The sequence below is a fragment of the Ursus americanus genome, chromosome 30 (assembly GCF_024610735.1).
Source record: "Ursus americanus isolate L20-20 chromosome 30, mUrsAme1.1.p, whole genome shotgun sequence".
NCBI classification, from domain to species: domain Eukaryota; kingdom Metazoa; phylum Chordata; class Mammalia; order Carnivora; family Ursidae; genus Ursus; species Ursus americanus.
This window is the reverse complement of record NC_142156.1, coordinates 7,711,764-7,734,817: the sequence shown is the minus strand read 5'-3', so window position 1 is coordinate 7,734,817 and position 23,054 is coordinate 7,711,764. Positions and strand designations below refer to the sequence as shown.

Here is a 23,054-nt window from a genome sequence, read left to right as displayed (position 1 = left end):
CATTACTCTCCCCTCACCAATATTACTGGTGAACCAACATTACTCTCCCCCACCAATATTACTCTTTCCCACAAACATTACTCTCTCCTACCAACATTACTCTTTCCTGCCAACATGACTCTCCCTACACCTACATTCTCTCCCCACCACTAACATTACTCTGCCCCCCAGCATTCCTCCCCCACCCAGCCAACATGACTCTTCTCCCATTCCCTTCGACTCCATCTTCTCCCTCCGCTCCATTCTCACCCTCATTTCTTAAGCTCATGCCACCACCACGGCCCTGAGTCCAGCCTCCAGCCATCACCCTAAACACCACCTTGGTCACGACCACTTCTCAATCTCATCCCTGCCCCCCACCAGCATATCTGAGCTCCCCCATCCCGCTGCTGTCATCCCCATGCCCATTACAACTCTCCCCATCATCATCCCTACCATCTTCACCATCAGTGAATGAACATTTATTGGGCACCGACAAACCCCAGAACTTTTACAGAACACACCAAAGGCATGGCCCCACCCCAAGGGCCCCCGGCCCAACGCAAAGCCAGCACACAGCCGCACAGGGTGCTGTGTGCAGCCCAGGGCCCAGGCTGGGGCTGGGGGTTGGCAAGCAGCGACCTGGAATGGGGTCCTGAGGCCTCTGCCAGGTTCCCTTTGGGGGCGAGGATCACACCACTTTCCTGAGAGCAGAGCAAATAAATAATGGAGAGGCAAGGAACTGAGCCCCCGTGGGCAGAGAGGCCCTGGCATTGGCTTATGTGACTCCATGGGAGTGAGACAGGTAGTCAGGAGCCTCATGCCCCGGGTGGGGAGGCAGAGCTGGGGGCAGGAGCCTGGGGACCAGAGGGTCCTGGGGCCTCCCCTTCATCTCCAACTGGCCCTCGCCTCTGGAGGTCAAAGGAGCACATGGGGGACGCCCCGGGAGGCATGGCTGAAATGCAGGTGGAGTAGAAACAGGCAGGTGGAGGGACGGGCTTGGGCTGCAGGCCAGAGACCCTGCCCCACCCACAGCCCCTAGAGGGGAGCATCGTCAGTCCTCCACTTGGGGGGGTAACTCTGCTGGTGGCCGTCACAGCTGGGGTTCCCCATGTTGTCCAGAGGCACCACCACCTCGTCTTGGTTCGAATTCTTGTTCAGCTCCACCACGCGTGGCACCACCGAGGACCAGCGATCTGTCGTGAGCACGGCAGAGGGAGGAATGAGGTGGGTGGAGAAGGCACACACAGGTACTGAGCACCTACTGTGTACCGGGCACTCCACAGCAATCTAAAGGGGGAGGGTTATTATCCCCATTTTACAGAGGGGGAATCTGGGGCTCAGAGAGGTCGAGGCACCAAACCCAGGAGCACACAGGAGTAAGTGGAAGAGCCGGAATCCAGGCCCGGGTCAGAATGGCTGGGGGCCCACTGGGTCTCATGCACCCAGTGTAGGGGAGGGGAGCTGCCCCAGATGTTCACGAGCAGCAAAAGCAACAGCTTAGCAGCCAGCCCATTGGGCCCTCCCATTCTACAGAAGGGAACAGTGAGTCTCCAAAAGAGGACAGGACTGCTCAAAGCAAATGAGGGACAAGGGTGACCAAGGCTCTCCCTCTGCACCCCTGGATCTCCCCCGCTTAACCCCCCACCCCCTTTGCACTCACCCCTCCGGAGGCGGCCCACAGTGTGCGAGAAGCCGTAGTACTGGTAATTCTCACTCTTGCCCGGGTCCTCGTTAATGATGCCCAAGTTCTGATTCCAGTGAGACCAGTTCACCTCGTCCACCCTGGTGGGGCCACAGCAGACGGAAGCGTCAGGGGGAGCCCCCACCCCCAGGCAGCCTCCTTGCTCCAGACCCCCAGCACGTTCTGCTCCTTTCCCTAAACATTCTGGTAAAATACATGTAACCTACAATTGGCCGTTTTCACCATTTTCAAGTATACAATTCAGTGGATTAAATACATTCCCCCCATGTCGGGTCACCATCCCCGCTATTTCTTCCCAATATTTCCCATCACCCCAAACAGAAATCCTGTACCCTTTAAGCTATAAGTTTCACTCCCCTTCCCGCCAGCACCCCAGAACCTGTGCTCGGCTTTCTGTCTCTGGATTTGCCTATTCTGGACGTTTCCTATGAATGGAATCCTACACTGCGTGGCCTTTTGCATGTGGCTGTTTTCACACAGCATCGCGTCTTCCAGGTTCGTCCGTGCTGGAGCTGGCGTCGGGACCTCACTCCATTTCACGACTGAATCCTATTTCCCAGGGAGGCGCCGCATTTTGCTTATCTGTTCATCCACAGTGGACACCTTGCTTTTTGATGCTCTCTTCTCCTATTTATGGGACACCCTGGCAAAGGCGGCAGCAGGCAGCCTCTTGGGCCCCAACAGGCTCAATCTAATTTCCCCCTTGGAAAATGATTTTTTGTCATTTTCATTCATTCTCCATATTCGGAGCCATTTCTACACGTCGGGAGCCAGTGAGGAAGCTACGGTCACTGTCCCCGTTTGACAGATTGAGAGACTCAGGCTTGTTACACTGTTCATACAAGGTCACAAAGCTGACCAATCAGAGAGTCAGGATTTGAACTTCGGGTTCCAACTGAACAGGACTGCCCGGCCGGCCGGCGAGGTGGGTGTTAATATTGTCCCCATTTCACAGACGAGGAAACTGGCTCTGCCTCCAGACGTGACAGTTGTACTCGATGCCGGCAATCGCTTTATGAAGAATGATTCACCTTGAAAGAAAGGATTCACCCAGGGGTTCCCCTAAGAAGGGGGCATTTCCTGTACATCTGGGTAATGGCCCAAGTCCATCGAATCCGTGCGGCTCACCCTGGGGGGTGGTGCTGTCATCCGTGGAAGAAACCCAGGCTGGGAAGGAAACCGACTTGCCCGAGATCACCCGGTAGAACTGAACTCTGGTCGGGCCCATCGGGCCTCAGTGGCTCGGGAAGTTGCAATGGGTAGAAAAGGTAAGGAGGCTCAATGGGCGCAGGATGATTCGGCCCCGCCCGCCCCGCCTCACCTGAAGCACCACCTGCGGTCTGGGGTCCCGTCCGAGCTCTTGCCCACGGTCACCATCTCGCCAGAGCGGAAGGCCTTCCTCAGGAACACGGGAAACGAGCGCTCGATGTCCAGGATGGTGGTGGCCCACTGCAGGGGGAGGGGTGAGCAGGCCATTGGTGTGCCTGCACCTGCCAGAACCTACTACCCTCGCGGCAGAAATGACGCGCATCCCCACTGCCCCGGAAGCAGGGTTATACATTCTGATACCCACGGGGCCCAGCAGGAGCACAAATGAGTGAAGCAGGCTCAGAGACAGGAAGGCCACAGCCCAAGCACCATGACACATGCACGATGTTACCACTCAGTGTTGGGAAACACCAGGGAGGGGTGGGGACTAGGGCAAACCAGGGAGCGCAAGCCCTGTGGAAAGCAGGCAGCTGCCTCTCATCCCCCCAGGCACTGCCAGAAAGGAATGTGGGCCCGCCTTGCCAGGCTTCCAGCTTTCCAGAAAGGCCAGAAGTCTGGATTTTTATGGGAAATCTCTTCATTTTAAAATTTTGCATTAATTTTTTGGGGGCACGCCTGGTGGCTCAGTCGGTTAAGCGGTTGCCTTTGGCTCAGGTCATGATCTCAGGGTCCTGGGATCGAGCCCCGCATTGGGCTCCCTGCTCCGCGGGGGTGGGGTGGTGGTGGTGGTGTCTGCTTCTCCCTCTCCCCTCTGCCCTTCCCCCTGCTCATGCTGTCTGTCTCTGTCTCTCAAATAAATAAATAAAATCTTTAAAGAAAAAATAAAATAAAATTTTGCATTAATTTTTAAAAAAACATGGCGATGCACAAAACATAAATCTTTGCGGGTCAAACCCAGTCCACAGGTTGCCACTTTGCATCTTACGAGTTACACCCCGTGGAGAAACTGAGGCCTGGGGAGGTAAGCGGTACACATAAAGATTAAGAGCAGCCAGACGTTTCCCCGAGACCCAGAACTGGGAGGATGACCTTGGGGCTTTTTTTTTTCTTCTCACTGCAGCATTTCCTGGAAATGCACCATAAACGTGGCTGCTGCGTTCCTGGGCCTTGTGATAGCGCTGTTTGTTGTGAACCCCCCGGTTTGTGCGCTGTATCTATGTGGCCCGAGACGGCTGTGACCCCCCAGGCCATTGCTTTCTAGAATTGCCGAGAACACTTGGGGAAAGCAGAGGCGGCAGCTCCCCTGTGCCAACGAGGCCCACATCCATGCCGGTTTCTTGGGGGCCACGGAGCCTGGTGGCAGCCTCCGAGGGCCATTTTACAAATAGGCAAGCGGAGGCAGAACGAGACGACAGCGCTGGCCCTGAGCGGACCGCCGAAGAGGGGCACGCCGTGGGTCCGGCGGCCCCGTCTTGGAAGGAGGCGGCGGCCCGCAGGGTTGGGGGCAGGGGTCCCGGGCGTCACCTGCAGCTTCCAGATGTGCTTGCTCTCCTTGGACACCTGGCCCACCGTCTCGCCCATGAGGGCGATCAGCATGTTGAGCAACAGCACGAAGGTGAGGATGATGTAGGTGACCAGGAGGATGATGAAGACCACGGGGTACTTGGTGCTGCTGAGCATCTCCAGGTCGCCCATGCCGATGGTCAGCTTGAAGAGGTCCAGCAGGAAAGTGCTGAACGTCTCGCTGTCGCGGCACGAGGGGTACGTGGGCACGGTGCAGTTGGTGTGGTCCTCGCTGCACACCTTCATGTTGGCACATGGGTTCAGAAGGGACACCAGGGCTGCGGGGGGGCGGGGTGACATTCGCTGAGTGATGACATGTGCTGGCAGGCGGAGCACCGCGTTCCCGTGCGACAGAGGGGACAGCTGAGGCTTGGTGAGGGGGGGAGCGCACTGGCCTAGGGTCACCCGGCGTAGGAGCCAAGCCCAGGGTCCAAAGCCTTGGCTCTTTCCACAGACTCTTGCTAACAAGGAAGAGGGGCCCGGGATCTAGTCTAGGAGTTCTCAACCAAGGGCCACATTTCCCCTTGGGGACATCTGGCGACGTTGGGCTGTCACAACCAGAGAGGCGGCGCTCCTGGTACCTAGTGGGGAGAGGCCCAGGGACGCTGCTAGACATCCCGCCATGCACAGGACAGCCCCCACACAGCAGCATCTGGCCCCAAGGGCCAACAGGGCCAAAGCTGGGAATCCCTAATCTAGCCTATTGCTGGTAGAGGTCTTGGGAGCCTGGGAGGCCAGCATTCCTGGGGCAGACCCTCTGTCATGCTCCTGTTTCCCGGCCCACCCCAGCTCCCAGAGGAAAGGTGCAAGCTGAAACCCGGTGCCAGGCCTGACAGTTCCAGAAGCCGTGCCTGCTAAGGCCCTTGCCCCCCTCCGGATATCTCAAACCCATCCTGGTGCACATCCCTTCCCACTGAGCCCAGATGAAGCTTCAGGATCCTTCTCAACACAGTTCAGCAGCAACCACTGCCCCGTACCGTCCAGGGCAGGGAGCGTGAAGAGGCTGAGCTCCTCGGTCAGCGGGGCATACAACCTCCTAGGGCCTTCATCCTGGGATTACAGTAACCACATTTCAACCCAGATGCTATTGCTGTTCAGTTGTGTAGCGGCTGCTGACACTTGTGTTGAGAAGGATTCAGAGACCTTATCTGGATCTATCAGAAAAATCACTCTGTAATCCATTAGCAATGTCTGCCATGGGCACAAAAGGCCCGTGTGTCATGTTTGTGTTCAGTCAGCCTCAGAGGAGGGATCTAGTGTTCCCCTATCAGGAGAAGTCCTGCAACCAAGCTGACCACTCAGTTGCTCATTTAACCCCTAAGCTCCTGCCTCAGTTTCTATAATTAGGACTGCAGTAGGGCTGGCCTCTCGACCTGAACCCCAAAACACTGCAGAACCCTTGACACTCTGTCTAGCTCTTCCCAGTCCTAACCCTGGGAAGGTGCAGCTGTATCCTATAGGCTACTGTTCTGTTTCCCCCCAAATAATCCACGCAGAGCCTCGGAACCCTCTGGGTTAAAATATCACCACCATCAGATCCTGCTTCAGGGCTCGTCCCCAGAACAACCTTCTCAGACGTGAACGCGGCCTGGTGAAGTCTGAGGCAGCTGCTCCCTTTTGGATGCCAGGCATTGGATGGCAGCTCCCCCACCTCTTAGGGACCAGCCCAATGGCTTAGTCAGTGTCCCCATCCCTGGCCCTTCCCTCATGGCATGTGCCACTGAGGTCCCCTGGCATCATGACATCATGGAGAAGGCACACTGGAGACAGCCAGAACTGACCTGAACTGGTAGATTAAGTAGGAAAATTCACGCTTCCCTGTACCCGTGTCCCTTCAACGTGACTTTGCGGGTCTTTCCATCAAGAGCCAGGATCTACCTCCCCACCCTTGGATCAAGGCCGGCCTGTCACTTGCGTTGGCCAGCAGAGTGAAGCAGAGACCAGGCAGTGACCTTGAACACCTCCATGTACATTCTCAGAACCCTCGGACCACTGTGTGAACACACCCAAGCCTTCTGGAGCAGGGATGGCCCCAGGGAAGAGAGCGAAGTCACCCCCACTGAGGCCATCCTGGCTGGACCAGCCAGACGGCAGCCACACCACAGCCGACCGCAGACACAGGAGCTCGTGGAGATGGGCCCCACCTGGCCCAGGTCAGCACCACTGCCCAGCTGACCCAAAGATTTGTGAGCAGTAATGAACAGTGGCTGTTTTAAGCCCCTAAGCTTTGGGTGGCTTCTTTTGCAATAATAGCTACTCTGCCAGTTTTACCATGTCCTAGCTTCGGGACTTGGGCAACTTATTCAACTTTTCTAAGCCTTGGTTTTCTTACCTGTAAAGGGGACAATAAAGGCACTGACTGACCTCGCAGACCCGTGGTGGGGGACTACTGAGGCGGGGACGGGACAGGACTCAGCCCAGTGCCTGGCACACAGGGAGAACCTAGCACACGCTGGTTATTGTCCTCCACACAACACGGCTGCCCTTCTGGTCCTTGCGCCACCCCCACCAGGTCACCCGGCTCCCCAGAGCTCACCTGAAGCATAGCCGATCATGAAGAGCAAGTAGACCAGCAGGAAGCGGAAAAGGTCTTTGAAGAGGATCTAAAGACCCCGGTGGGAATATGGAGACAAGCAGGAGACACATGGTTTCTCGTTTTCCTGACTTCTCCATCCCAAGCGTTCCCACCTCCACCCTTGTCCCTTCCCACCTCCTCCGACGTCCAGACCCTCCCTGCGGCCCCCACGGTGCCCCACGTCCTCAGGGCCGAGGGCACCGTCTACACGCATAAGCTGCACACGTCATGTGCGTGGCTCCCTCCAGGGACACAGTCCAGACGGTTCCACGGGCCATACCTTCTGGATCATGATGCTATAGGTTCCTGTCAGCTTCAGCCCGCGGGTAAAGTAGAGGGCGTTCATCCAGCCCAGGACCAAGGCAAAGACCATGACAGCCAGGTAGGCTTCAATTCCCGCCAAGTAGAGGGCCGCCGAGACAATCACCAGCACGGAGTAGATGAAGCTGCAAGCAGCAGAGACGACGAGAGGCCCCAGAGGGGAGAGGGGACAATGAGGCACCGGAGGGCGAGACGTGCCCCCAAGCCCTCTGGGGCACTAGGACATCCTGATGCCTTCTGGACCCCCCGAAGAGAAACAAAGTGGATTCACTGGGTTCCCCAGCATTCTATTAACCAGAATGCTCCATTAGCTGGCAACCAATGTTGGCGTAATGGCCCGGAGGCCCTACGAGGTCCCCAAGTGATGCCCGTTGGAATTGCTAGAGAAAGTGGTGTTGAGGGGAGATTTTGCGGCTAAGTGAATCTCATTGTTCTCTAAGAAAAAGGGAAAAGATGTAGTGCACATGCAGCAACTCATCCCGTGCCCCAGGCAGACATCATTAATCAAGCACTGCACTCTTTCCCACCAAATACAAACATGCCTCAAGATTCTTCACATGGCACTCCTGGCAGACATTAGCAATCAATCACCAGCATAGGAAGTTACATTATTTCTATATAAGGTGTATAAGGTGATAACTCTGTAGAAACCAGTATCTTGCTTTAACCAGAAGACTCTATTGCTTGACATTGGTCTTGTCCTGACTTTGGGCTACAGCTGTCTGGGCTGGGTGAATCCAGTCCTGACGGAATCACCCCCCCCACCCCCGCCCCCAAATCTGGATGATGTCACAACCCCAATCCCACCTTCCTCACCCAGAAGCTGCCAGCCTGGGACCTCTACTCACTAGAGTAGCTGGAAGGAGCCATCAATGAAGAGAGAATTCACTCCTGGGCATTTCTTCATGAACAAGTCTTTGATCTGGCAGAGGGGAGGAGGCAGGTGAGAGGGGTGGAGCTGGCAGGAATGTAGAGGGGAGGGGAGGGGAGGCAGAATGTGGTACAGAGACAAAATAATGGGCTTTTTTTTTTTTTTTAGATTTTATTGATTTATTTGAAAGAGAGAACATGAGGGGGTGGAGGGGGAAGGTCAGAGGGAGAGGCAGACTCCCTGGACATGGGACTCGATCCCAGGACCCCGAGATCATGACCTGAGCCGAAGGCAGACGCTTAACCGACTGAGCCACCTAGGCGCCCCAAGATGATGGGCTCTTTTCTGTTGGGGAAAGAGGAAAAAGCAGAGAAGGAGGGTATAGGCCCGGAGAAGGAGACAGAAGGGAGTGGAAGGGGGGAAATAAAAGGAGGAGGGAGGACGGGCAGGGTGGGGGCAGTTGGGGGCCAGGCACTCACATTGGTGAAGAAGAACAGGACCCCGGTGAAGAGCGTGATGACCTCGCCGGCCAGCCTCAGGTAGTCCACAGTGGTGCGGTAAGGGTACGGGGGCTGGGGGGCAGATGGCATGCAGGTCCTCACCCAGCCCCTCCAACATCCGGCCCCAGATCCAAATGTTCCCCAACGCCCCCTAACATCTGGATCCTCTGGATCCTCTTCCCTCACTCTCTCCTCCCCCCCAGCAGCGGGGTGGGGGGCACCTCCCCAACCCGTTCCTAAGCTCTCTCCAGTCCCTCCCACAGGGGAGCCCCAGAGGAGGGCCCAGCTGCGCCCCAGCTCCCAGGCACTCACGGTGCCCTCCAGCGGCTGGTAGTAGGCGGTGAGGGTAAAGATGACCATGGCGCACAGATAGGAGACCACATTGATGTAGAAGGACACGGCGCCAAACTTGCGCCACTTGTCCCGCAGCAGCTCATTGATGGGCTCCACGGCCAGCATCTCGTGGCGGTTCTGTGGGAGACAGGGCGCGCAGGGGCCACGTGGGATCCAGGCAGGCCACCTCCCAACACGCCTGCCCCCACCCTCTGGCCCGCGAGCACCCTCTCCTCCACCACTCCTCAGCGACACTCAAGGATTCACGGGGAACTGGACGGGGATTCCGAATCAACCCCACACTTCCGGGCTCAGGACTCGAGGCTCTGCCCAATTCCGCCCCAACTTACCTTTCCAGCCTATTCTGGACTCAGAGAACCCAGAGCTGGAAAGCTATTCTCATGGTCCCCAAACTCCAACCTGCGGACGGTAGGTACCAAGCTGCTAGTGGAAAATCACCTAGGGAGCTTGTCAAAATATATAAATCCCTGGGCTTCAACCTCGGAAGTTCTGAGTCAGGAAGCAGGATCGGGAAATTCAGCCCCAGGATGATAGACACTTGACTCACCATAATTCTCTGATTCTCCCTAGGGGGCGGGGGGAGCCATCAATAATTGAGCCCCTCACAATAGTTCTCTACACAGGTCCCCGGACAGACGCTACCAATCAATCAAAGCTTGCACCGGAGATGCTAAACCTCCCACCACCCCTGACCTCAATCCAGTTAGTCACTAATTTCAAAGACGAGGGAAGTGAGCTCCAGCAAGGGGAAGGCATCTGTCCAAGCTCACGGAGCCGGGGAGGGAAGGGAGACCTACATCCAGTCACCAGCATTTTCTGCCCCATTTGTACACTCTCCTCATAAACATGGATCTGTGCAACAATGTAGCCACAGAGATGCCACTGCAGTGTTAGTCTTGATAGTTAAAGGCAGAAACAAACCCAAATGACCAAGAATAGAGGAATGGTTAATTAGAATGTGGTACATTTACTCGCAGCAATGATACTGCAGAAGAATATTTAATGGTGCAGAACGATGTTCGCGAAATGCTGCTAAGTGAAAAAAGGAGCTTTCAGAACTTCATCTAACGACTACTAATGATAATAGCTGACATATAATGTTTATTCGGTGGCTGACTGTTCTCAGAGGAACTCAGTTGTTCCTCCCAACAACCCTCCGGGACATGAACTATCCTTATCCCCATTTTACAAAAAAGCAAACTGGGACTCAGAGAGGTTGGGTCACTTGTCCTGAGACACACAGCATGTAAGTTACAGAGCCCCTCCCAGCGCCAGGGTCCTTTCCCTGCTCTCAGCCACCCAAGGCTCTGTCCCCTGCCCCAGCACTCACCTCGATCTTGCTGTTATACACCAGGATTTCCAGCACAGAAGCCTCTTCCCCACACGTGTCCAGGGAGGAGAGGTCATATAGTGAGGAATACACCGGCCCATAGGCCCAGTCCTTGAACTTGCGGGACAGGTGTCTCGTATCCTCATCTGTCACCTCCCGGCGGATGATATGCTGAAAAACCTGCATGGGGTTGGGGGGTGGGTGTCAGGGGGTCCTGGGGAGAGACACCAATGCTCAGCCCCTCACATCAGAGGGACCCCAGGGGCCCATCACAGCCCATCTCGTGGCGCCACCCCAGAGAGCAGGATGTAGCAGGGAGGAAATATTTACGGAGCACACCCTGGGTGCCGGACCCTGTGCTCACATCATCTTGTTCTGACTCTTAACCATCTTTGTTTTCAGATGAGCAAACAGAGGTTCAGGGAAAAGAAGGGTGCTCCCTGAGGCCACACAGCAATCAGTTGAAGCCAGACTGAACCAGGCCAGCCTTAAAAATCGGAATCGGCATGAATATCTTTTTTATGTAATTAAAACAACAGTGAATCTCTCTTATTAACATGTTAAATCTAGGAATAACTGTTAGATCCAGTCCTTCCTGACGCCACTATCTGTAGCTCACACACAGGGGATACTGAGGAACAGAGAGTGGGTGGGCATTGCCCAAAGCCCACAGGGTAATGGGGCAAAAAGCCAGAATTTAAACACGGGCTTTTTCCTTTACCTCAAGACTCTGGCATAAATTGCAATTTTAGAAGTTTTTGCTATGTTTTTAATAGAACAGTAAATGGGGCGCCTGGGTGGCTCAGTCGTTAAGCGGTTGCCTTTGGCTCAGGGCGTGATGCTGGCGTTATGGGATCGAGCCTCACATCGGGCTCCTCCACTGGGAGCCTGCTTCTTCCTCTCCCACTCCCCCTGCTTGTGTTCCCTCTCTCTCTGGCTGTCTCTCTCTCTCTGTCAAATAAATAATAAATAAAATCTTAAAAAAAAAAAAACATTAATAATCCCTGCCCGTTCTTGAGCACGCGCCACCCAGCCCAGATCTTCATTAAAGAGCTTTACATGGATCACCCGATCTAGTTGTCACGTGGTACCACAGGGTGCTATTTCCATCCCCATTTTACAGCTGAGGACACTGAGGCACGGAGGGGTGAGGGGAGACGCCTGCAGTCACCCGCTGGGAAGTGACTGAGCCAGGCTTTGGACCCACGTGCTCCTGACTTCAGAGCACTGCAGGCTTGGTTCTCAATCAGGGCAATGGTGCCCCCCAGGGGACAACCTGGAGACTTTCGGGGTTGTCACAGTGGCAGGGAGTGCCACTGGTATCTGGTGATTTGAGGTCAGGGATGCAACTAAACACCCTACATTGCCCCGGACAGACCGCCCCCAGAACCAGCTAGCCCCCAACTTCGCTAGTGCCCAGGCTGGGAAATCCCCCCAAGCCCTGTGCGGTGAGGCCAGACACGGAAAGAACCTGCACAGGGCTGCTCGGCAGGTTAGGGGGCTCAGCTAGGACCCGGATCGTGGATTATAGGGGACTGTAGAGGGGTGGAGCCCTGGGACTCAGATTTCTATCCTTGGCTTGTCCTGGCTGGCGGGGGCGGGGCCCGATCAACCGGAGGCATGGGATGAGGACAGAGGCTCTGGGACGAAGGTGAGTGGCTTGGCTGGATAATAGGGAGCCACAGCAGGTTCTTGGGTCAGGACAATAGGGTTGCCATGATAGGAGGTGGGTGTGCATATTAATAATAATGAATGCCAGCAGTCGCCCCTCCAGTGTGTGTGTGTGTGTGTGTGTGTGTGTGTGTGTGTGCGCGTGTGCACGCAGAGGGGCAACAGTGGGGGGGCTGGCTGGCCGTGCCCCCCTCGACTGCACTCACCCCAATCTTGCCCGTCTTGGCTGCCATCATGAGGGGCGAGAGCCCGTCGTTGTTGAGCACGGCCTCCAGGTTGCTGTCGGGGAAGAGGCGGGCGCACTTGAGCAGCAGCAGGTCGTACATCTTGGTGACGAACTTGGTGTTCTCGCGAGTGTTGTCGGCGATGGCCACGAGCGCGTGCAGCACCGTGTTGCCGCGGGAGTCCTGCCGCCGCATGTCGGCCTTCTTGTGCGGGTTCTCCGTCAGGTAGTTGACGATGTGGGGCTGGTTGGTGCAGGCCGCCAGCGACAGGGGCAGCTCGCCTGCAGGCCAGGGGGCGGGCAGGGGGAGGCGAGTGAAGGGGGCGCCCGGGGCGGGGGAGGGCGCTGCCCGCGGATGCTCGGGGAAGAGACCCGGGGACGCTGGACACAGTCCCGACAGTCGGTGGCGACGCGTCAGGCAGACGCAGGTGCGCGTTTCTGTGGGCGATGTGCCGGAGATGGGGTGTGGCCTGGCGATGTGGAGGCCGGGAGGGGTTCTTTGAGGGACGTTGTCCCTGAGCTTCAGATAGCATGTGCCTTTAAGCAGGGGTGAAATTCAGCTGGGACGTGGTGGTGATGGGGGGTGTGGGCTCTGCAATCGGACCCCCGGTCCCAGACTCAGTGGGACGAAAGGACGAGCATGACAAGGTGCCGGGGGCAGGTGCAGAGGCTGACCACCCATCACAGCACCGGGGGCTCGCATGGTCCCGCGGTACAGATGGGGAAGCTGAGGCTCCAGGAGGCCAGGTGATGCTCTGCCCCTCCCAGGCAAGATCCCGGGGACTATGCGGCTGGCGCACAGGACACCGTCTGAGCCCTTGGCCAGTAGGGCTCTAGGTGTCTGGGGAGGGGCCAGGGCACTGGACTCCACCACGTCCCCCCAGCCCGCACCGTCCCCTCCTCACCAAAGTAGAAGTAGCCTCCCTCGTCCTTGGGCTGGAAGAAGCGCCCCCGGGCCTGGGCATGGACGTCAGCTCCTTGGGCCACCAGGAGCTCCACATAGTGTTTGCAGCGCCGCTCGATGGCGATGTGCAGGGCGGTCTGACCTGGGGAGGGGGTGAGGGACTGTCACGGGGGGGGGGGGGACAGAGAGTGGACCAGGCTTGAGGGCGGGGTGGGGTGGGGGGTGCAGAGGGTGGAAGTCGGGGGCTGCAGCCCCAGGCCTTAGCCGGCTCTTCCCTAGGGCAGCAACAGACCTCCAGACGCTGCCCGATGTGGGCTCTGCCGCATGAAGGCCTGGCGGGCTGCATGGTGTAGGCAGAACGCAGACTCAGAGGAGAGCCCACGTGTCAGATCCCAAGTGTGGGAACCTGTCAGACTCGGGGAGGCTTTAATCCAGGAGCAGACAAAGGCCCTGTGGTCCCACAGCATTTTGGACTAAAGTATAAAATTCACAGACTTTGAATCTTCCTATCCGGGAATCGGAAAGGTCAAGTCTGATTCACGGAATCTCAAGATTTAGACCCAGGGAGCGGGGACTGGTGATACCCTTGCCTCTTAGCGCTGCCAGCCCGTACGACTATTACAATAGAGCCTTAGAGTATCCGGAACCACGGCATCTCAGGTCCCAGATGCCAAGTTCATGGATCATTATCTGTGATGCTCACTGCCTCTCAGAGTCTTAGATTCTGAAACTCAGAAGGTCAAGATTAGAAGGGGGAGTCATTCAACGATGGGCTCCTGGATGCCTGCTGGCACCTGGGGTGTAGACGGGAGCTCCTGGGGTGGCACGGGGGTCAGATGAGCGAGTGCCCCACCGCCACCCTGCGTCGCCCCTGCCCCGGTGCGGGGCCCCACCTCGGTAGTAGATGTCCCGGAAGGGCGAGTTGATGAACTCCCGCATGTTGCCCGTGCGCTCGGCAATGTCCAGGAGCACGGGGATGGTGTCGTTGCGGCCATTGCTCAGATTGAGCAGGGCCTTAGGCAGACAGGTCTTCCCCGTGGACGGCTCTGGGGGGACACACATGCAGGATGAGGGGCGGTCAGTCCGTGGTACGGAACTACGGGGCAGCCGGGGACAGGGCACTGGGGCCATGCTGCACCTCCCCCATGAGCTACTCCCTAGCCTGCCCCCATGGTGCTGAGCAGGTCCAATAAACTCAAAGGGGCAGTTCTTCAAAATGTGGGAAGCCACAGCCTACAGAGACTGGGATTTACCAAAGCATCATTTGGAGGGAATTTTGAAAATCAAAACATGGTGGGGAAGCCTGGATTAAACAAAGCCAACCTTATTTATTACAGGACTTGTCAGAGCCTTTAATATGCAACCGTGAAGCTCTAAAAGCCAGACGCGGCAGGCAGCGTTTGCCATCTATTTGAACAGAGGGTCTTCTTCCCATGAAGTGTGTACGCCAGTGCCCCCAGAGGGGAGCAGACGGGGTGCAGTGGTCCCCGAAGTGCAGACTGCCCACCATAGGGGGTGTGAAATTACCTTAGGAGGGGCAGGAGAGGGCTTTGGGGGTCCCACAGGTGCGGCAATAATGGTACTGAAGGCCCACCATGAGCATTTGCATCTCCTCGTCAAATCTCTCTCATGCAGCCAGTCTCCGTGTGGTACAAACGGATCCTTAACGCTGCCCACTGACACTCGCTAACGTCCCTGTGCAATTTTCTTTCCTTTGCGTTAATTTTAATGTTTACACGAGTGGATTTATACTTAAAAGAACAAGTCAATGAGGGGCGCCTGGGTGGCTCAGTTGGTTGAGCGTCCGACTCTTGGTTTGGGCTCAGGTCGTGATCTCAGGGTCATGAGGTCGAGCCCCCCCCCACGCTCAGCAGGGAGTCTGCTTGAGATTCTCCCTCTCCCTCTGCCCCTACCCCCTCACCCTCTCTCTCTCTCTCAAATAAATAAATCCATCTTTAAAAAAAAAAAAAAGAATGAATCAATGGAAAGAGAACTCCCCTGTGAATCAGGCACAGGGCAAAGTCCCGCCGGGGGCTCAGGCACGGCAGAAGCAGGAATGGGATCCGGAACGGGAGACGCAGGTGTGAGCTGAGACAGCTGCTCTGGAGTCAGGCACCTTGGGGTTGGAATCCTGGCTTCACTCCCGATTCCTGCGTGACCCTTCCTCTGCCTCAGTTTCCTTTCTAGCTAAATTGAGGCCACAGAGGAAATGGAAGAGCTAACAGATGTTTGTGGATGAGCCCAGCACCAGGCAGGGAAAGTCCTCAGTAAATACTCTGTTGCAGTTAATCATCCCATGGGAGGTGCTTTAGGAATTTCCCCCTAGATGCCAGGAGTCAGTGGGGAGAACAAGAAAGACTGACAGAGACCTGAATTCCAGTTCCGGTGCCCCCAGGACTGAGGTCTCCCTGACAAGCCTCGCCCCCGACAAGCTGCTTCCTGCCGTACCCCAGGCGCCCCGCCCAGAGTCACCCAGGAGCTGTGTCTTGAATTAAAGGAAAAGCGGACTCCAGTTCCTCACCTGCAGAAGTGCGGGGAGGTGTCAGTCCATGTCCTGATTCAGGCAGCTTGTGACTCTCCATGCTCCCTCCCAAAGCCAACTCCCAGCCCGCATATGTCCCCTCCCCAGAGGATGGGGTCCCCCTTCAGCCAAAAAAAACCCTTGTGTCACCCTTGTCCTCTCTTCTCCCCCACATCCACCCCAGTGTGTCCTATTCAATCCCTCCACCACTCCCCATCTCCACTGCCACCAACCTGGCCCAAGACACCTGCCTGGTTTCCACCAACCTCTCTGGCTTTCCTTCGACCCACATAGCAGCTGGAGTGGTCACTGCAGAGCATGCTATCACAGGGAGTAGCAGGGCCTTTGCACATGCTGTCGCTTTACCCCCTCCCTGGTCCTTCCTCCTTTTGTTAACCGGTTAACTGCAACTCATTCAGAGTCAGCTGAAGTGTCACCTCTTCCAGGAAGCCCTCCCAGATTTTCCTGACTAGCTCAAATCCTCCAACACAGCCTCTTGCTGGCACACGTTACAGTTTTTATTTCTGTGATTGCTTGATGAAGTTGATCTCACCCAGGAAACTGCGAGTAACTTGAGGACAGGGTTGTATCTGCTTCATTCACCATTGTTGCCCCATGCCCAGCACAGCACCTGATGAGCTGGTCACCACAGGTAATTCCAAACCACAGGGGTGGGGCGCGGAACCAGACCTTGAATTTGGGCTTCCACACCCCCAGGCCCAGGCTATAGCAGGGGATGGGGGAAAGGGGGGAGTGCGGGCTGCCAGCCTGGTTCTTGGGATGAAATGCCAAGAGTAGCATCTTCCCAGAAACGGGGAGGGACATGCAGTTCCAGAACTCGGCCACCAGGTGGCGAAGTGGCTCTGCCCACGGGAGCTGCTAGGGGGTGAGGGGCCCTAAATGAATGCCAAATTGGAGGGTGTCAAACTTTGAGGGGTGGTGGTCACAGACTCCCCTGAGGATCAGATGAGCTCATGAGCCTCTGGCTAGAACAACACGCAGAGGTGGATCCAGGTTTTTCGGGGGCCTCAGACTTACATGATTTCGGCATACTGCTATGAAATCAAACATGCAATTATGAATTCAAAATCAGTTGCAGGGCCTTAGAAGGGGCCAGAGCAAGAGAGCAGCCCTACAGCTTCTTTAGCCTTACAGGCCTCATGGTTAACCCCCCAATAACATGCAATATATTCTCTGCAGTTTTGGGGACCACCCCCCGGCCTGCTGCCTCTGCTCGCCTGGGGGCTCCTGGCCTAGGTGAAAAGCCCCCTGACTCAGTCGCAAACCCGGGAGAAGCTGGAGGCTTGGAAGCCCAGCCCAGAGCTGTACTGTCTCGCTGAAGACCCCGGGGAGGGGATCGCTCTACCCCACGCTTGTCTCCCTGTGCCGACTCCACTTGGGGGTCAGGAGGGGCGTTTGGCCAGGGCTTGAATGTGGGTCATCTGCAAATGAGATGATTCCCGTAGTCACTGAGACCCTCCGAGGGCAGGGAGGGGCCCCGAGGTGCCAGAGCTCTAAGCTCATGCCACCAACAAGCCACACTGTCCGGCCGGCCGCGCACCATGAAGGAATATTTTTGATAAATCCAGGAGTTCTCTTCTGACAGATACTGCACTGTATCGTGTGGGTGTTCAAAGGATCTGGTTGGTAAAGGCACACGTGAAAAATATACCGCTGGCTAGGTCCGCCTGCTTTGGCACTAAATTTAGCTGAAATACTTGAAGTCTCAAAAAGATCTGCCCCCACCCCACCCCAACCTCCCAGAAGCTTCGGCAGCCCTGAGCGTTCAACTGCCACCGGCCTTCTCGAGACAGGCTCTCCTCTGTAACAGGTGCCACTGTTCTTAAGATTTTACGCTACTTTGTGGGGTCGTTTGGCCAGTTCATTATGGCTCCTAAACCCGGTACCTGGCACATAGCAGGTGATGGACTCGGGTCAAGGGGCTCACAGGCCAACTTTGCCAATTTGCAGGGAAGGCCTGGGGCAGTAGAGGGAGCTGATGCCTTGAGGTGCAGGTTGGAGCCCAGACAAGGCTGCGGGGTGAGCTCTCTGGGCTGGGCTGGGAGAAGTCTGGGGTGGTGGTGACTTGGGCTTCAGCCTAGGGAGGGGAGCCTGAGAGCTGGGTGGGGGTGGGGCAGAGCCCGGGAGCAGAAGCAGCAATGCTCTACCAGGACGATTCTATTATTATGCCTTAGTTGACAGATGGGGAAATTGGGGCTCAGGGAGGCCATACGTCCCTTAAGTGGTGGAGGCGGGATTTGAACCCAGGTGACTGGAGTCACCTACAATACTGACCTTTCCAAAAATAAAGGCTAAAAGAATGAATGAATGAATGAATGAATGATGGTAGCAAAAGCCCAGAGGGGCTAAGTAATATGGCAAAGGACACACAGAACCAGACTCCCTATCCAGTGCTCTTCACGGCCAATGCAGCCCACCGACCCAGGAGAAGCTGCTGAGAGGAGAGGGGCCCACAATGTCAGGCCTCCCTCCCCCGCCCACTAGCCCCAACTAGGTGGCTCACCCCGGAACTCCTCGTCCGTCAGGCGCTTCTTGTGGGTCAGCAAGAAGGGAAGCAGCCCATCCAGGTCGGTAGTAGAGCCCCGGGACACGATGTCAAAGAGGATAGGCCGGTTGAAGACTTTAAGGATGGGGGGTGGCTGGGGCGCAGGAGCTTTGGGACTCTGCGGCTGCTTCCTGGAGGGGGGGAAGGCAGGGTGATGGGAGGGCTCTTCCCCCTCCCACCCCACCAATCTCTGGCCTGAGGGGCCCAGGGTTTGGGGCAGGGAGGTGGAGGGAGCTGAAGCCCTAAGGTGGGACCAGACTGAGAGGGGAGGGATAGCTGGAGAAACAAAGGAATGTTTTATCCCAACAAACTCTACCTAGTATTTACTGTATGTTCAGTAGAAACAGACAGACAGAAAGAAACATATAAGCCTGCCTATCCATCCACACACCCACCCACCCATCTCCCACCATCCATCCACCCACCCATCCATCCACCCACCCACTCACACGTCCATCTGTCCATCCATCCACCCATCCATCCATCCATCTGTCCATCCATCCACCCACCCATCCATCCATCTACCCACTCACGTCCATCTGTCCATCCATCCATCCATCCGTCCATCCATCCATCCATCCTTCCACCCACTTACCCAGCCACACACCCACCCACCCACCCATCCACCCATCCACCCATCCACTCTTCCATTTGTCAGTTACTGAGTACTTACTAAGCCAGAGACCGAAAGAGACAATGACAGTGAAAAAAGAAAGGAGGAACACTGGACTAAAGGATAAAGCAACTCATTCATTTACTCGGCCATTCACTCATTGATTTATTCACTCAACAAACATTTAACACCATGCACACAGGTGCTGGGTTCAAGGCCCCGCACACAGTGGACAGAGCACACGTTAGCTGACATGGCGGCTGTTATTTAGTGACCACTGTGTGTCCCAGAGCCTGCCAGGGAGGCGGGGGGAGGGGGAGAAACGCTGAGCTACAGAGGCAGGTGGAGAAAGAACATGACCCACAGGGGCTGGGACCGGGGAAGCGGAGAGACTCAGTAAGAAAGAAAAATGATATTCCCTTGGTCATTGCACAAACACTGCTTGGGCACCTACTGTGTGCTAGGTTTTAAGAGACAAACAGCCAGAAGCAGCGCTAGCCCGGGGGCCCCAGGGAGGGCAAGAATCCTCTCTGTTACCTCTCCACCCACCCAGCGCTGGTGCATGTGGAGCTCAGGAAGAACCCGGTAAAACGAACAAACGGAGGGTAGACCAGGGAAAGGCAGACACAGAGACAGGGAGGGAGGAGAGGAGAGAAGAGGGGAGCTGAGGGGGAACAGGACAGTGGCCGGCGGGAGGGAGGAGACACTGAGGTCAGGAGGGACTGCAGGGGCAGAGAGAGCTGCTAGCGGGCCAGGGGATGTGGACAGCTGCTCTCCTTCCTTCCTCGGCCCGGGCCCCACACTCCCCGCTTGGGGCAGGGCCTCCAGCCGTGGGGTGCCAGGGCAGGGGAAGAGGCGCCCTCCTGAGGATGGGGTGCAGACTGCAACCCCCCGGTGAGAGCACCTGGGCAGCCCCCATTTTATCTGCTCCTGAATCGTGAACTTGGGGCCAAAAAATGAAATGAAAAGAACACCCTCATCCCCACATCTCATTAGGTGGTGTTCAGGGTCTCTGAAGACCTCAGCCACTCAGTGGCCACACCCCCAGTGCCTGCACAGCCCCTCCTGTGGGCTATTAGCCCTGACTGTCTGGGGTAGGGGTGTGGTGAGGGCTTGAAGGAGGGGTTCCGAGGGAGGGGAAAGAGAGACATAGAACCCACCAGCTTCCAGCAGGACCTGGAAGGGATGGGGACGCAGGACGCTTTGCTGTCCTCTGAGCAGACTGACCAGCGGCGGGCAGATGACCACAAGGCCTCGTTCCTTGGGCACGCCCAGCCCCTCCAGCCTCCAGCCCCGGTATGTGCACATCTCTCCCCTGGAACACCTTCCTCACCCCTTGTGGCCACTCCTTCTCATCCCTTAGCGTCGGGCTGAAATGCTGGCTCCTCCAAGAAGCCCTCCTGGACTACCTTTCCTGTATCAGCTCCTCTCTCCCCCTCAGCACCTCCCCCAACTCAAACTGTATGTTCCCAGGACTATTTACTTGCTTGTTACCTGGCTCATCCTCCAAAATGAAGGTGCCAGTGAAGGCTACTCAGGGTCTAAACTTGGTCGGAGCGGGATCTGGTGTGGCTCAGCCCTAGAGCCACAGGGCCAACCGGACCGCCTGGCACGCGGGGGGTGCTCGAGCAACACGCACTACATGAATCTGGGACTCAGCGAATGAAGAAAGGAGGCAGCTCCCGACCAAGCAAGCGCTTCATCCAAGGGCGTGAACGAGTCTGGGATCGGCGAGGGGGACGGGCAAGGATGAGGCAACCGGCCATCTCCCGACTTCAGGACGGCCCTCCAGATACACACAGCAGCCAAGAGGGGTTCCTAGGGGTTTCCGTGGGCGGATGTCTGGAGCCAATGAAGACAGAGGGGTAGAGAGATGTGTGAACGCGTGGATGATGGACGGATGGACTGGACAAGTGGATGAGCAGGTGGAAAGACGGGGAGCTGGATGAATGAATGGGTGGACGGTGGATGGATGGACAGATGGGTGAACAGACAAGTATACGGACAAGTGCACAGGTGGGTGAACAGGTAGGCGGACGGACGGACAGAGGGGTGGATGGATTCGACCCAGAAGAGACCATTGGCCGGGCGGCCAGCAATACTCACTCGATGACCTTCTTCCTCCACCGCTTATTGTCACTGGGGTGGTGACGATAGGTGCCATAGTCAAAGAGCGAGTCCATGGGCGCCTTCTTGGGTCCGGGCACCACCGAGGACTCATACAGGGTGGACTCCAGGAGGTCGATGGGGTTGGGCACCCCCTTGCGGAAGGCGCCCTGGAACTTCATGCGCAGGTTTGGTCGCCCATCACCCGGGCCGGCGGGGCGGCCGGGGTCAGCCGGGGAGGGGGAGGGGGAGCCATCCTCCCCCTCAAACAGGTTGGCCAGTGAAGAGAGGGGGAAGGCCTCGCCGCCGGGGGTGCCGCTCTCATCCCCGGGGCTCTCGGCCACCTCCCCAGGCCCTGCATGGGGGCCTTCGCTGGGATCCGCCATGCCGACCCGGGACCCGTCTGCACTGCTCGGCCTGCAAGGGAACGGGAGGGGAGTCAGGCGGAGCCCGGCCAGCGGTGGGGGCTCCAGGAAGCCCCCTCCCACGTGGGCAAACAGCACGGCTGCCCGCTGCTTCAAAGCCACCGTTGTAATGACAGGGGTGCGGGGTGACCACTCCCAGATGTGGTTGGCCGCCGGCCCCGGGGCGAGAGCTACAACAGGAGCCTCTTTTAGGGACCTGGAAACGCAAACGTGCCTCAGGTCCAACCACCCTGGGCATTAGCTGGAGGAGGAAGGGCCTCAGAGTCACCCCTGGGACCCCAAACCCGGAGCCTGGGGCTTACTCCTGCCCAACCCGGCCAGCTTCAGAGCCCCACAGAGCAGGGTCCAAATCCAGGCTCCACACTCAGCAACCGTGTGGCATCGGGCAAGATGATTTCACAGCCTCGGTTTTCTCACCTGCAAAATGGGGGCGTCCAAGCAGAGAGCATGCATTCCCATGGTGAGCGCAGTGCAGCTCAGTGACTGCAATATAACCATTAAACGCATGCTCCGGGCCCAGCAGGTGCTCAGAACACACTGGGGCGAACCCACTGCGTGAGCCGGCGTTCCTCCAACCCCCCTAGCGCCATCCTTATGACTCTCTTTTTGCAGAACAGGAAACTGAGCTCCCAAAACTACAGCTGACTTGCCACAGTGCAAAACCTCAGCTCCCCAGGGCCAAGTGCTGGTCCCTTCCCTCCCCTGTTGGGCTGGCTAACTCCACCTGTGTTCCCAGCTCAATTGTCCTTTCTGGGAAGCCCTCCCTGACCATCTGTCCATGGGACTAGTTCATCCCCAGACCTTGAGCACCAGGAGGCAGGGAATGCCTCTGTCTCATTTACTCCCACATCCCCAACACCTAAAAGGGTGCCACATGGACAGAACGATGATTTATTCCCATTTCTTAGATGGAGAGACTGGAGCTTTAAGAGGGCCAGTCACACAGCTTCTAAGGAGAAGAGCTGGACTTGCACCCAGGTCTCTGTAGCTCTGGGCCCAACGGTTAACCAGGAGCAAGGATGGGGAGGAGCAAGTCTCCGCTGGCGGGCTTGCAGGCCGCTGCCCTCTGCGGCACACTGCTGGGCGGGCGGGGCTGGGCACCCAGGGCGAGTTTCCTGGAACTTTCGCCATCCCACCCGGACTGCAGGGAGATGTCTGAAACGCTCTCTTTTCTATGTCTTCCTCTCCCTGCCCAACACACGAGCAGAGGAGCAAATAAACACTGGTCCCCGCCTTGTTTGTTTTGTGACTGCCAGGAGGGAAGGCTGAGGCCGGGGAGGTGGGGGCACTGCCAGAGGCCTCTCCTGGCGGGTACAGGGGGGTGTACAGAGGGTCAGGGCTCCTGCCAGGGACTGGCCCTTCTCTGGGCACCAGTGGGGAGGGATAGCCTGGACTCTGGAGTTATTCAGCTCGGGTTCTAGGCTCAGCTGCTACTGACGTGCAGCCTGACCTTGGGAAAGTCACTTTAGCTCCTGAGCCTCAGTTTCCTCCCCTTTAAAATGGGTGCAGGGGAGCCTGGGTGGCTGTCGGTGAAGCTTCCGACTCTTGGTTTTGGCTCAGGATATGATCTCAGGGTCATGAGATCAAGCCCTGTGTTGGGCTCTGTGCTCAGAGGGCA

At 57.0% G+C, this 23,054-nt stretch overlaps 1 protein-coding gene across 6 annotated transcripts in view; it reads right to left on the bottom strand.

Moving 5' to 3' along the window:
- Window positions 1–439: 439 nt before the first annotated feature.
- TRPV4 (transient receptor potential cation channel subfamily V member 4) overlaps window positions 440–23,054 on the bottom strand; it is a 35,086-nt gene continuing 12,471 nt past the window's right edge. For all 6 annotated transcript variants that reach the window (XM_045791473.2, XM_045791472.2, XM_045791475.2 and 3 more), the window contains 15 exons: window positions 21,012–21,428; window positions 18,251–18,423; window positions 14,099–14,251; window positions 13,207–13,347; window positions 12,285–12,583; window positions 10,408–10,587; window positions 9,036–9,194; window positions 8,703–8,795; window positions 8,201–8,274; window positions 7,312–7,477; window positions 6,993–7,059; window positions 4,418–4,734; window positions 3,006–3,133; window positions 1,643–1,764; window positions 440–1,175 (listed from right to left, as the gene is read on the bottom strand). In XM_045791473.2, coding sequence (XP_045647429.1) covers window positions 1,018–1,175; window positions 1,643–1,764; window positions 3,006–3,133; window positions 4,418–4,734; window positions 6,993–7,059; window positions 7,312–7,477; window positions 8,201–8,274; window positions 8,703–8,795; window positions 9,036–9,194; window positions 10,408–10,587; window positions 12,285–12,583; window positions 13,207–13,347; window positions 14,099–14,251; window positions 18,251–18,423; window positions 21,012–21,397 — 2,616 coding nt within the window. In that variant the 5' untranslated portion in view covers window positions 21,398–21,428 and the 3' untranslated portion in view covers window positions 440–1,017. The remainder of the gene's footprint in view (window positions 1,176–1,642; window positions 1,765–3,005; window positions 3,134–4,417; window positions 4,735–6,992; window positions 7,060–7,311; window positions 7,478–8,200; window positions 8,275–8,702; window positions 8,796–9,035; window positions 9,195–10,407; window positions 10,588–12,284; window positions 12,584–13,206; window positions 13,348–14,098; window positions 14,252–18,250; window positions 18,424–21,011; window positions 21,429–23,054) is intronic.